Source organism: Lynx rufus, unplaced genomic scaffold, assembly GCF_022079265.1.
Source record: "Lynx rufus isolate CCGP_SWC_20201006 ecotype Redwood Valley unplaced genomic scaffold, mLynRuf1.p SCAF_4, whole genome shotgun sequence".
NCBI lineage: Eukaryota > Metazoa > Chordata > Mammalia > Carnivora > Felidae > Lynx > Lynx rufus.
The window spans coordinates 14,814,654-14,828,786 of NW_025814856.1; the positions used below are offsets into that span (position 1 = coordinate 14,814,654).

The 14,133-nt window shown below is 52.0% G+C and overlaps 1 protein-coding gene across 2 annotated transcripts in view; it reads left to right on the forward strand.

Annotated features, from left to right (window-relative positions):
• The window catches only part of LARS2 (leucyl-tRNA synthetase 2, mitochondrial), a 169,624-nt gene that overhangs the window by 130,715 nt on the left and 24,776 nt on the right, over positions 1 to 14,133 (forward strand). For both annotated transcript variants that reach the window (XM_047096296.1, XM_047096297.1), the window contains 2 exons: positions 10,495 to 10,595; positions 13,410 to 13,592. In XM_047096296.1, the coding sequence (XP_046952252.1) occupies positions 10,495 to 10,595; positions 13,410 to 13,592 (284 nt within the window). The remainder of the gene's footprint in view (positions 1 to 10,494; positions 10,596 to 13,409; positions 13,593 to 14,133) is intronic.

A 14,133-nucleotide genomic window follows, 5' to 3' on the forward strand; every position in this document is an offset into this window, starting at 1 on the left:
GCTGTCCGGTTTTCCCAGCACCACTTGCTGAAGAGACTGTCTTTATTCCATTGGCTATTCTTTCCTGCTTTGTCAGAGATGAGTTGGCCATACGTTTGTGGGTCCATTTCTAGGTTCTCTATTCTGTTCCATTGATCTGAGTCTGTTTCTGTGCCGGTACCAAATGCTATCTTGATTACAGCTTTGTAATACGTCTTGAAGTCCAGAATTGTGATGCCTCCAGCTTTGGTTTTCTTTTTGAGGATTGCTTTGGCTCTTCGGGGCCTTTTCTGGTTCCATACACATTGTAGGATTGTTTGTTCTAGCTCTGGGAAGAATGCTGGTGTTTTTTTTGACAGGGATTGCTACGTCTATTTCTGTATTACTCTTGGTTAGCGTTTGGTTAGCTCTGTCCTTCCAGGAGGGATTTGAGGCTACTACCACTCCCTGTTGTTTTCATTTCTCAACCCCCTGGCCACCATCTAAGATAGTTATCTCTAGGAGCACCTGGCTGGCTCCATCAGTGGAGCGTGTGACCCTTGATCTTAGGGTCGCAAGTTTGAGCCCCATGGTGGGTGTAAAGATTACTTTAAAAATAAACAAACAAGCAAATGAATGTAGTAATGATAGCCTGGGAGCCCGAGGCCTCTGTCCCATGTCCATGTGGGCCACTACCTCGCGTGTGGACGAGTAACCTGTTTGGTTCTCAGGGGCCTCACGTGCGAGGAATTCTGTCGACTCTAAGCACTGGATTCGCTCTGTAATTCTGGCTAAGTTTCATCAACTTACCACAAAGTCTTAGGTAGTTCTAATACTCTTTCCTGCTTTCTAAGTGAGTCCTGGCCCTCTTTCACACTTGCACATTTAGGTCTGTACTCTGAGGTTTTCATGGATCTCTTTACCCTCCACCAGAAGCTGGCCTCTGGGCTGGGTGTGCCCCCACATGGGACAGCACGTGTGCTGTTGTGCATCAGAAATACCAGGTTACTGGGGCGCCTGGGTGGCTCAGTCGGTTAAATGGCCGACTTCGGCTCAGGTCATGATCTCACAGCTCATGAGTTCGAGCCCCGCGTCGGGCTCTGTGCTGACAGCTTGGAGCCTGGAGCCTGCTTCAGATTCTGTGTCTCCCTCTCTCCCTGTCCCTCCTCTACTCATGCTCTGTCTCTCTCTGTCTCAAAAATAAATAAACATTAAAAAAAGAAAAAAAGAAAGAAGAAAGAAATACCAGGTTACTGATCAAGCCAGAATTAACGTCCCCGGGAGATTTGCCAAAGAAGATACGCAAATGATGAAGAGGCCTACCCTAAAATGCTTCCCTCGCTGGTAGTCAAAGAAATACAGTGAAACAGAAGTGAGGCACCATTTTCCGTATAGTAGAGAGGCTGGGATGAACAGCGTCCCCTGTGCTGCGGGAAGGCCATTTGGAACAACCTTTACGAAAAGCAGTTTGATGATATACGGCGAGAGCCTTAGAAACATTCACACTTTTGGACACACTAATTGTACTTCTAGAAACCTAGCCCAAGGGAATAATCAGAAATGCAAACTTATGCACCCAACTGTACACGTGTTATTTCAAGTAGCTACACGTTTAGATATGTCCTATCGCCCCCACATTCTGAGAAAGAGTGAACAAGTCTAGCCCCTGTACAACTCTTTAAAATTATATTACGTGGAATGTTTAGTAACACGGAGAAATGCATCTGAAGTACCTAGAACTGAAAAAAAAAAAAAAGCATGATACAGAATCGTAGATGCAATTTGGCTCTATCTCTGTATTTAAATGTACACACGCATATATACACATACGCAGAGCAAGAGAAAAGACTAGAAAAAACTATGCCAACATGTTAACACTAGTTTTCTCTGGAAGATGAACTTATTGGTGATTTTCTTACTTTTTAAGGCACCCGTGCTTTTTTTCCAGAGTTTTTGCAGTGATCGTATAACCTTATAATAGGAAAAAAGAATGAAAAAAAAAAAAAAAAAAAGCAGTCATTTACAGCCTAGATTCAGAAGCAGGGAAGTACCCGGGAGGAGGTACCCGGGAGGAAGTACCCAGGGGAGGGCTTTGGCTGTGGCTGGACGTCACCGGGACGGGAGCCGCAGGGGCGCGCTGCAGAGAGGAACGTACCCAGCTCATCCCTGAACTGCAGTAAGGAAGCCTGTCTCTCCCTCTGTAAGGGACAGTGGTGAGGGACGGCGGTAGGCCCAGGAATCCTGTCAGGTTTTGTTGCTCTTAACTGCAACTCTGGGGAGACACGACATTCCCCAAAGTGACATTCTCCCTGTGGTTTGTTGTCAACCAAGAACAGTGGCCTGCTGATCACTGAGAACGCCACGGGTTCCAGTCCCCCAAGCTTTTTTTTTTTTTTTTTTTTTTAATTTTTTTTAACGTTTATTTATTTTTGAGACAGAGAGAGACAGAGCATGAACGGGGGAGGGGCAGAGAGAGAGCGGGAGACACAGAATCTGAAACAGGCTCCAGGCTCTGAGCTGTCAGCACAGAGCCCGACGCGGGGCTCGAACTCACGGACCGTGAGATCACGACCTGAGCTGAAGTCGGACGCTTAACCGACTGAGCCACCCAGGCGCCCCGAGTCCCCCCAAGCTTTTATGTGTCTCTCTGATCACACCAGAAATGAGCCTTGGGGGAAAAGGAAGGGAAGAGAAACTTACCTTGGGTCTCACCATATCCGTAAGGGCTCCTTCCATGCTGCTAGCTGGTTGCTAAGAAATAGAAATGTAGTATTTTTTTAATGTTTATTTTTGAGAGAGAGAGAAAGACAGAGAGTACAGGCAGGGGAGGGGCAGAGCGAGTGGGACAGAGGATCTTAAGCGGACTCCATGCTGATAGCAGAGGGCCGGATGCGGGGGGGAGATCATGTGTGACCTGAGCCCAAATCAGACGCTTCACCGACCAAGCCACCCAGGCGCCCCTAGAAATGGTAGTATTTTAAGAATGAGCTATTGCTTAATGGTCAGACCCTGGCTAATTATGTGATTCTGACGGCCCTCAGCACAGGGCAAGGAAGAGGAAGTTTGCAAAATCAGTCTGAAAAGTTGTTAGAGATTGTTTTCAGAAATCCAGGGCTTTCTGTTTTCTTCTTTCCAGATCTATACAGGGGCCAGCTGACCAGGCCAGGGAGTGGGCAGCGGGCTGTCCAGGGCCTCCTGAGTAGGTGAAATGTCATCTGCGGTGGCTAGTTGGGGCTCTGACGAATCCTGGGATTCTGTTAGCCACATCCCAGTTAGTACATTCCTTTGTATACAGTCATTTTTTTTTTTTTAATATAAGGGCACTTAAAATAGCCTATCAATCCATGTTCTGGAATTCCTTATTTATCCTAATAATTACTGATCCTCCCCACCCTGCCCTTCCACCTGCCCCCCCTTCCCACCTTGGTGGCACAAAGGTGGCTTTCCATGACCAGCCGTCAAGGAAGTACCGAAGAGAACATCACTCCCCATCATTCTGCTCGCACATACCCGTGCTGCAGCAAACGCGGGGTGGTATTTTTTTTTAATTCTTTTTTTTACTATATTATTTATTTAGAGAGAGAGAGAGAGAATGCAAGCAAGGGGAGAGGGGGCAGAGGGGGAGACAGAGAATCTTAAGCAGGCTCCACGCTTAGCACGGAGCCTGACATGGGGCTCAATCCACGACCTGGGGTCATGATCTGAGCCAAAATCAAGAGTCGGATGCTCAACCGACTGAGCCACCCAGGCGCCCCTCTAGGGGTGGTATTAAGGGCGCAGCAGGAGAGCGGGGACAGAGCAAAGAGCGCAGCGTTGCCTCCATGGCAGTGAAACCAGCCGGGCCGCCGCAGGCAGAGACCCTGCGTGACGCCCACCTTTGATGCTTCTATGCCAAAGGGGTTTGGGGGTGGTTTCAGATCTTCCACTTCCTTATAAAGGCCTCGGCTGTACACGCGTGTGTACACTCATGTGATGCATGAGTAACTCAGTTGCTTCTGCAGGTTTGTCCCCGGTGCCATTTGTCGAGTGAATGAATGAGCACGTAGGGAATACGTTACACTCACTGGCTGTGAATCTGAGTAATGAGCTTGGCGATGGTGTGAACGCTGCTCCCGCGGGACCGGGTTCCGAGCTCAGCGGGGCCCTTGACGTCCTTGTCCCTCATTCCCATGCACCTCGCGCCTCCATATCACACTAGAACGTCCTCCTTATGGCATTAATGGTTATTTCTGAGCATGTCTTGGCCCACCGTTTTACTGTAAGCCTTCTAACCGCAGAGTGCTGTGTACCCGTTTGTGGCTCAAATACACGTTGAGTGAATACACAAGTGTGGTTCCTCATTCCGAGCTACACTACTTGTGGGTGGATGTGACCGGCTTCAGCCACGAGAATGAGAACCGGATTCCCAAAGTCCTGTGGATCATTCCCTGGAGCCCTGAAGAGTGGGGGGTGGGGGGACCACCGGGGAATGAGCAGGGAAGTGCCCCTTCCACCGTGAAATCCCGTGTAAACGCTCTTGGGCTCTTGGGACCCTACCCCCGCCCCCCGACTCGTCCCCTTGCTCCCACCCACCTTCCTGCGAGCTTAAGTGGATGGAGTCTGAAACCGCTCACCGTGCCTCTCCCTGCAGAAAAGTCACGGCCCCACCTGGGAGCCAGAATGTCCCGTGCCTGCCCTTTATCGGCCTTTCTCCCTCCACCTCGTGTCCCTCTCCACGTTGTCCCCGCCTCTGCTGCTGGCAGCTTTATTTCTCCTCTCGTGGAAACGGCGTTCATTTAGCTCAAACCAGTGAACGATATCAAGCACCCACCATGAACTCAGCACCGGAAGGAGGCTCGCGGGAGGAGGGCAGAGGAGCAGCCTCCTTGAATACATAATAAAATTTAGTATCTGCCGGGTCCAGCTGCCAGGACCACACCGGACACACCGCCAACGGCCAGCTCTGGGGACAGCCTCCAATGTGTACAGGCCCCTGGGATCCCTCACCCTCACCTGGAAAGCGTTAGAAGTGGGTTTTTTTTTAAATTTTTTTTTTTCCCAACGCTTTTTATTTATTTTTGGGACAGAGAGAGAGACAGAGCATGAACGGGGGAGGGGCAGAGAGAGAGGGAGACACAGAATCGGAAACAGGCTCCAGGCTCTGAGCCATCAGCGCAGAGCCTGACGCGGGGCTCGAACTCCCGGACCGCGAGATCGTGACCTGGCTGAAGTCGGACGCTTAACCGACTGCGCCACCCAGGCGCCCCGCGTTAGAAGTGGTTTTGAAACAGGCAGAACTAATCGATGGTGTCAGCGGCCAGGCTGGTGGTGACTGCGGTGGGGAGGTGGGGCCTTTGGGAGGTTGGTCACGCTCTGTGGCCATCACAGGTGTGCTTATGTTGTGAAAATTCATCAGGTTTTACTCCCAGGATCCGTGTACTTTTCGATATGTGCGCGGCACTTTATTTCGAAGTTTACTTAAAAAAACAAGAAGAAGAAGAATGGGAACCCATGGGGCCCCCGAAGAGCCTCTGGAAGTAGGGCCACGTGCTGGCAGGTGCAGTGCCGTCTGTTCCCAGAAGGTGGCAGCATCGAGCCACCTGATAACCTGCAGAGGCCAGAACAGGATTCCTGGGTTCTCACCCCCACCAGCAACCCCCCCCCCCGACCCCCTCTGGAGGCTAAAAGCTCTGTGGATTTTCACCATACTGCTCATCTTTGTCTTTGGGATCCAGATTATTCCCTCCCTCCTTCCACCCTGATTTTTAATTTCCCCAGGAGCTACCAAAGCCGTTGCACTCAGAGTGGGAAAGGAAAGGAAAATCTCAAAAACTCGTGCAGACAGTAACAGAAATTCATCCCACTGGCACCAGGCACAGAGGAGAGAAAGCAATGGTCTGTTTGTTGTTGTTTTGTTTCTGTTTCCTGTGAGGCTGCAGCGTGAAAAGTTAATCTGAGGAAGGTTCCAGCCTAAGAGGTGACCCGGTGCACCCTGAGCGCAGATCAGCCCTGTTGACCCCACCGATGCTCCGCGAAGCTTGGCGGGGGCAGCCCTTCTTTGGGGAATACTGGCTCCTTGTGCCTGGTGCTTTCGAATGTGTTTGTGTCCAGCCTGTTTCTTGACCTGCCCAATAAAAAGTGGCCATACGACTTGATTTTGTTTTAAAACTGTTGCCGTAGAGCGAATGGGATGGGGTTAAAATCCTGGAATCGGATGGAAGGCAAAGATGGCTTCCAGAGCCAGCAACAGCAGCCACCCGCGTCTTCCACCTGTGTCCCACCGTCCTTTTGTCTGAATGTGCATATTTATGCGTTCATTCACCCGTCCACGTTTTCACCACGTCTCCTTTTGTTGTTGTTGTTTTTTTTTTGAGCTTGCCTGTTGGGCACAGCACTCAGTGCTGGGGACCGAGGGAAGACCAAGGGAGCAAAAGTCCTTACCGTGATGGGCGTAGGGCCGGATGTGGACTGGTCTTTACGTTGTAATCACGGCACAGCCCGGACACGCTTCTCACGTGGTGTGTCCCAGACGCCGCGGGATACAAACGAGGGCCTGGGGACGTGTGCAGGGGACAGAAGCGGCCACCCAGAAAACGGAATGCCTGAGTTCAGAGGTGCAGGGCGAGTCCCGGTTTCCCCGGGAACACAGGCTGAGACAGCATTCCTGCCAGGGGGCACCTGATCCTGGGGAGCGTGACCCGTTCTGGGGACAGCCAAGTGTGCGCGTGACCTCTGCGAGGAACAAGCAAGTGGGTTTAAAGTGTCAGAGACACCAGGCAGGTAAACAGGGCTGATGGCAGAGGAAACCCCGCGCTCAGTCTGTGGGGTGCGGTTCTCTGAGCTTCCTGAGGAGAATGCAGACGTGGGTCCTTGGGCATCAGAACCCCGGCCTGCTCTGGATAAAGCCTGCGTAGCCCGAGGACACAGGTCCCTGTGGCATTTGTGCAGATGTTCCGGGAAGCCGCAGAGACAACTACTCTCCCTTCAAGGCGCTTAGTTATTCAAATGCGGTGTAAGATCCAAGGGCATTTGATTGTTAAATAATTTGTCCTGTTTTTCTGTACAAAAGACTCCTATTTCCTAGGAGTCTTGATGGGACGTGAACTGTGGCACCAAAGGATGCCATTCTGCCAATGTGACTTTGCCGGTGGAATGTCATGAGCGTGGTGGGAGGAAGGCAGCTTTCTGACTCGAATGGGTCTATTATTAAGATGGGTTTTAGAGGCTGGACAATGATATGATGACTTCTGTGCACATGTGGGGTTTGTTCCAAATTAACATGGGAGCATGCCGGATGGCCCCTGTGACGCTCAATAATAACACTGAATAATTTGCACAATTGTGTAACATTCGACTTGAATGTTATGCATATTGGGTCTTTTCCACCGTGGAAAATACCTCAGGGAGCCTGGGTGGCTCGGTTGGTTGAGCGTCCGGCTGTTGATTCCGGGTCCGATCTCACCATTGTGCAATCGAGGCCCGCGTTGGGCAAAAAAGGATAAGAAGATCCCTCACCGCCACCCCCACCCTCGCGTATGCCTGCGTGTATACACAATATACACTCCTAAGATTTTAAAATATGAAGGCTGAGAATCGCTTTTTCCGAACTGGCCCTCATCTCTTTTCCGGTCGGTCTATCCCATGCTACCCCCTGAATCCCCTGGTACGTTTCCCCTAAACCGCACCTGTCCGCACAGCCGTTGGACAAGGGCCACACAGATACAAACCAGGGGCCCGCCCAGCAGCCTTACTCAGTATCACGGGTCACCGAAATCCCACGGCCTTGTGTGAGAAACAAGGGTCCTGTTAACTTGACCAAGCCGGCTCCTGCCTACGACTCCAGAACAACACTTGTAGTCTGCCGGGCCTCTGAGGTCGTGTGGTTTTTTTGAACTTCTAAATAGCAGCCGCCTCGCGTCAGTGACCTTGAAGCACCGACGGGTTTGTCGGTTGAAAGGTGCGTCGTGCTGCTGGTGACGCTTGGGAAGAACGTGGCTCCCGCCAAACGTTCCTACCTCTCAACAGATACGAAACGCGCACGTGTTACCGGCACATGTCTCCGCAAATCATTCTTGGAGTTTGGAATAGCTCTCGCTCTCGTGCTTTACAACGGAATCAGGTGGATTCTTCAGAATAAACCGTTTCAAATCGGAAATCACGTCATTTCCCTGTCATTTCAGTATAAGGGTCAGCCTCTTCTTGTCCCCTTCCGAGAAAAAGTTTATATTGCAGGATTCATCCAGTAAAAGTGACTGAAACCATTTTTTAGAAAACGGGCACTATAAACAAATTATAACCCATGCGCACCGCAGACTACTAGAGAGCCGTTTAAAACCGAGATAGGTCTGGGGGCGCCTGCGTGGCTCAGTCGGTTGAGTGCCTGACTTCGGCCCAAGTCATGATCTCACGGTTTGGGAGTTCGAGCCTTGCATTGGGCTTGCTGCTGTTATCACAGAGCCTGCTTCGGATCCTCTGTCCCTCTCTCTCTCTCTCTGCCCCTCCCCTGCTCGCTCACACATGCCTCTTTTTCTCTCTCTCTCTCTCTCAAAAATAAACATTAAAAAAACTGAGCCTTGGGGCGCCTGGGTGGCGCAGTCAGTTAAGCGTCCGACTTCAGCCAGGTCACGATCTCGCGGTCCGTGAGTTCGAGCCCCGCGTCAGGCTCTGGGCTGATGGCTCGGAGCCTGGAGCCTGTTTCCGATTCTGTGTCTCCCTCTCTCTCTGCCCCTCCCCCGTTCATGCTCTGTCTCTCTCTGTCCCAAAAATAAATAAACATTGAAAAAAAACTGAGCCTCTTTCCATAATTTGACTATTGATGAAAGCTCTGCTATAAACACTGGGGTACGTGTGCCCTAATGAATCCGCACTCCTGCATCCTTTGAATAAATTCCTAGTAGCGCTACTGCTGGGTCGTAGCAGGCTCTATTTTTAATTTGTTGAGGAACCTCCAGACTGTTTTCCAGGGCGTTGATGGGGGTGGGGGCGGTGAGATAGGTGATGGGCATCGAGGAGGGCACTTGTTGGGATGAGCGCTGGGTGTTGTATGTAAGCGATGAATCATGGGAATCTACCCCCTAAAACCTAGAGCACGCTGTATATACACTGTATGTTAGCCAACTTGACAATAAATTATATAAATAATAATAATAATAAAACAAAAAAAAAGTGAAAACAATTACAAAAGGAAAAAAAACTGAGATAGGTCCATATAGACTGTTGTGGAAAATCCATTCATATAGTTAAATGAAATACCAGAGTCATATATGTAAATTATGATCTATTTAAATCTGCCAAAACTATACAAAACTGTATGTATGTATATACACATAGGCATTCAGAAAAGTTTCCAGACGTTTCCAGGTGTATTTACCATGCTATTAATAACAACCACCTCCTCAGAGGGGGGTAGGCCTAAAAAGAGGAGGTTCATGTTTGAGTTTGAACAGAAAGTCTATATGCGTGGTTAATCTGTAGGAGTCAGTGTTTGTTTTTTTTTTTAAGAATGCAAGCAGTCACTGTGTACAAGGTTGATGGGAAAGGAGCCTGCTTGAGCAGAGCCCCGACTTAAACCTCCCTGTGTCCTCTCGAGCCCCTCCTGACGCTGGACTCGGCCTGTAGCTGACATTAGTGTGGTTCTTTAAAATTTCCAAGTATCGGGGTACCTGGGTGGCTCAGTCAGTTAAGTGTCGGTCTTCGGCTCAGGTCATGATCTCACGGTTCGTGAGTTCGAGCTCCGTATCAGGCCCCTCTGCTCTCAGCACGGAACCTGCTTTTGATCTTCTGTTCTCGTCTCTCTCTGCCCCTCCCCTGCTTGCGTACTCTCTCTGTCTCTCTCAGAATAAATAAATAAACTTAAAAAAAAAAAAAAAAGCCAGGGGAGGGGGTGGAGCCCCTGGGTGGCTCAGTCGGCTGAGCATCTGACTTCAGCTCAGGTCATGATTTCACAGCTCATGAGTTCGAGCCTCGTGTCGGGCTGTGTGCTGACAGCTCAGAGCCTTTTGGATTCTGTCTTCCTCTCTCTCTGCCCCTCCCCTGCTTGTGCTCTCTCTTTCTTTCTCTCTCTCAAATACAAATAAACATTAAAAAAATTTTTTAAAAAGAACTGCAGCAAATTTAAAAATAAAATAAAATTTACAAGTATTTTCACGCAATCATTTACTGTAATCTTACCAACAAGCCTTTGACAGATTTTTAGTGTTTCCACTTTTCAGATAAGCAAACTGATGTTGAGAACAAGTAAGGGACTTGCCTTGGCTCATAGAATTCATTGAGGAGGAAAGAGATTCAAATCCAGGCCTTCCGAATCTGAAGCCTAGTGTTCTTTCCACTTCGACAAGTGGAAAGTAGCTAACACCTGCCGATCTGACTTCGTGTTCTCAGTCACTTCTTTATAAGGAGCTGTTTGCTCCAGTTGGATTTCCAAGTGGCATTGGCCAGACTACCCGCTTTTATGAAGAGCAGTTGTCTCTATCCATCAGCCGGAAAGGCTTCTATTGCTGTCTTGTGGATGCTTCAAATCCCTACCAATCGATTTCTTTTCCCTTTATCTTTTCTCAGAGAGCCTTTTCATAAGCTGCTGGCCCAAGGCCTTATCAAGGGGCAGACATTCCGCCTGCCGTCTGGACAATATCTACAGAGAGAGGAAGTAGATCTCACAGGTGAGAATGGCCCATCGGTCCCTTCTAGGTACTCGGGGAGAACGAGGCCAGGCCTGAGAGCCATTGACAAAGCAGGTGCTCGCCCGGGCCTCGGTGGGGTGGGAAATCCTGGAGAGGGCCCCGTGGGTCTCAGGTCTCCAGGCCTGCTGTGCCTGGTGGCCAGTGCCCTCTGAAGGCTGGGGCTGGGATGGCCACCTGCTCCTCAGCCCCAGCCCCATCCACAGTCCGTTCGCTTCTGGAAGGGTTTTCATTTGTACACAACAGAGTCAGCCCGGGCATCACCTCATGCCCTTGCTTGTGTTTGATAGCCCGTCTCAGGGACAGAGTCCCCAGGTCCAAGAGACACTCTTCTAAGCCTGGGACACTCCCAGTGTTTCCCTCTAGGTGGTCTCTAGGCACGTGTCGGAACCCTGGAGCAGCCCCACCCAGCACTTCCCTGTGGAGCACCTCTCCCCGATCGCTGGACCTCCCTCTTCTTCCAGTGCTCCTGAGGCTTTCTGCTGCCATCCGTGTTTTCACTCTTCCTCAGGGGTAGTTCCCCTTGCCAGATCTTTAGGTGGCACGGTGAGGATGTCATGTGCACCCAGCATACCCTTGAAATCAGTGACATGTTAGGAAATGGGGCGGGGGGGGGGGGGGGAGACAGAGAGGCAACTGTGAGAAAACCCCAGAATTCTGGCCACTACGTTTAGAAAACCCAGTGCACAATGGATGAGATCATGTAAACCCAACAACCCCCTAATGGTAGGCAGCCTTCCAAACCACACACTAGAGAGAAGGTTTAGGTGGAAGCCATCAACGGAATTACCTAATTATGCAGTAATTTATCAGGGTTTGGAATGGTCCATGGGACGGAAAAAAAAGCTTGAAAAGAAATTGACAATATTTCTCCAACAGGGACCAGAGGAGAAAGAAGCCAAATCCAGGGGGCATATAAATTTCAGTTGTTAGTGAAGTGCTCTCTGTGTTATGGGCAGGGCTGCCGTTGTACGGCTGTGCAGTTCGTGCACTGCTCAAAGGCACCCAGCCTAGGGGGGGAGCAGGGCCCGAGATCCAGCCTCTTGCCAAACCATATACCTCAGGGCCACATTTGCCAAGAGAGGGCACCTTTTTCTAACTTCTCAACTGTTCTGCCCGGATAGATGCCTCTTTCGTAAGTTGCACAGTAGTGCTGGAAAGAGTAGCTAAGCCCGGAGGAGGCGTGCAGGGTAAACGGAGCAGTGGTTCCCTGAGCCTCACCGCAGCCTGGATACAGCAACTTCAGTCTCCCTCTGCTCTGATGTCATGGGGCCAGGCAGTGTTGTGAGCTCCTTTTCCCTTCCCACGTGGACTTGCCCCCTCGAAAAAGCACTTGGGTCAGCGAGGCCAGCCTTCCCTCTCCTTAATGGACGTGCTTCTGCGGAGTTAGCTTTTGGGTACACACATCGGCCCCTTGGGACTTTGGTTGCGGTCAGAGTCTGGGAGTGCTTGTCAACGTTTATTTATTTTTGGGACAGAGAGAGACAGAGCACGAACGGGGGAGGGGCAGAGAGAGAGGGAGACACAGAATCGGAAGCAGGCTCCAGGCTCCGAGCCATCAGCCCAGAGCCTGACGCGGGGCTCGAACTCACGGACCGCGAGATCGTGACCTGGCTGAAGTCGGACGCTTAACCGACTGCGCCACCCAGGCGCCCCTGGGAGTGCTTGTCTAGAAGGAACAGAAACACGCCCAAAGGCGGGTGGACACGGGACATAGGGATATCACCCGAAGCCAGCTGTAGGGGCTCCAGCCGGGCCTCGCCGCGTGCAGGCAGTCCCCAGGCGCCACCCAGATGCCAGGCCTAGAACTTTCTCTTCTCTCCTTCCCCGCCCCTGTTTGCTCTTCCTCCTCCTCTCTGTTCTTCTGCCCTGTTCTCCCTCCTCCTCCAGGCTGGGCTTCTGTTCCCCCTGACTTCAGGTTACACGGTGACCTCGGGGACCCGTGTGATGCCACGTCCTGCCCCATCTCCTTAGGACTTTATGGTTCCAGCGCCCAACAACATTGAAACGGGAGCTTCTGTCTCTTAGTTGCGGTTCCTGGGAGAGCCCTTAGCCTTCCCAGATGTCCTTCCTTGTCCCAGCCCCCGGGGCTCGGCCACACGCTCACCTCATCCAAACCTAGCCATGTAAGGCCTTGTCTGGCCCGGTGGTGTGTGGGTGGGGAGGAGACACTCCCGGACAGCAGGCCGTGGCGGGCGGGCACCACAGGGCACACCGCATTCAACAAGAGCCCGGTGAGGTGAGCCCGCGGGTCCCGATGGTGCGAGAGCATGTTTTCGGTGACTGACGTGACCTCTCGGGGCGCTTTGCTGCTCTTGAGACCCTGACCGGTCAGCTGCCGGCTTGCAGGGGAGACCCCGAATCCCTGAAGGAGACAGCAGAACGTGCGGGCCTCTGTTTCCCTTCCCTTCCCTTCCCCTTCCCCTTCCCCTTCCCCTTCCCCTTCCCCTTCCCCTTCCCCTTCCCCTTCCCCTTTTCCCTTCCCCTTTTCCCTTCCCTTCCCTTCCCTTCCCTTCCCTTCCCTTCCCTTCCCTTCCCTTCCCTTCCCTTCCCTTCCCTTCCCTTCCCTTCCCTTCCCCTTCCCCTTCCCCTTCCCCTTCCCCTTCCCCTTCCCTCCTTTTCCCTTCCCTTTTTCCACGATGTGTCGCAGAGGGAGAGAAAGAGGAGAAAGAGGCGTGTCGAGTGAATGAGTGGGATTCTTCAGGCGGATGCTTTTAATGGCTCTTAGTGGACGTGCTGTTGCGGAACCCGTTCCGAGCCGCACGTGCCGTCCCCGTGTGTGATTTTGGTGTCCAGGGTCTGTTCCTGTTCACGCAAACACGAAGGAGACGGTGGAGGTGACGTGGGAGAAGATGAGCAAGTCCAAACACAACGGGGTGGACCCCCAGGAGGTCGTAGGGCGTTATGGCATCGACACCATCCGGCTGTACATCCTCTTCGCCGCCCCTCCCGAGAAGGATATCTTGTGGGATGTGAAGTGTAAGTCCCCTGCCCCTTCCCGGCCCGCCTCCCGTGTCCTCGCCCTCGGTCGCCCAAGGAGTTTCGAGGAAGGAAGCGTCTTGGCCGAAGACAGCAGCGAGGGTTCTAGGAATCCGCCCCGTGAAGCGAGGAGCGGTCTTTCCGACATCCTATACCGTCCCCACAGTCCCCGGAGGTGACGGGGCTCACAGTCACTGGAGGAGCTCGCAGCAAGTGCGGCTTCCCAGTCCTCGCCCCAGACCCGCTGACGGCGTCGGTGGGGTGGGGGGGAGGAGGGGGCGCGCAGGAACCCGCCTCCGCCAAGTCTGTGGCGTTCTGACTCAGGTTCCTCCAGGACCCCTCCTGAGAACGCTTCCTGGGAGCCACGCTGGCTTCCAGGCAACCCCGAGGCCCTATGTGGCCCACGGAGGTCAGTCTCCTCTCGATCCGCCCCGAAAGGTTTGTTCTGGCGGATGAGTCCAGAAAACCCTGCCCGGGGCCTGCTCCTGGGGTTACCTGGGATTTCCTCCACCGCCCACAGCCGCCGCCCCGTCCCCCTTAG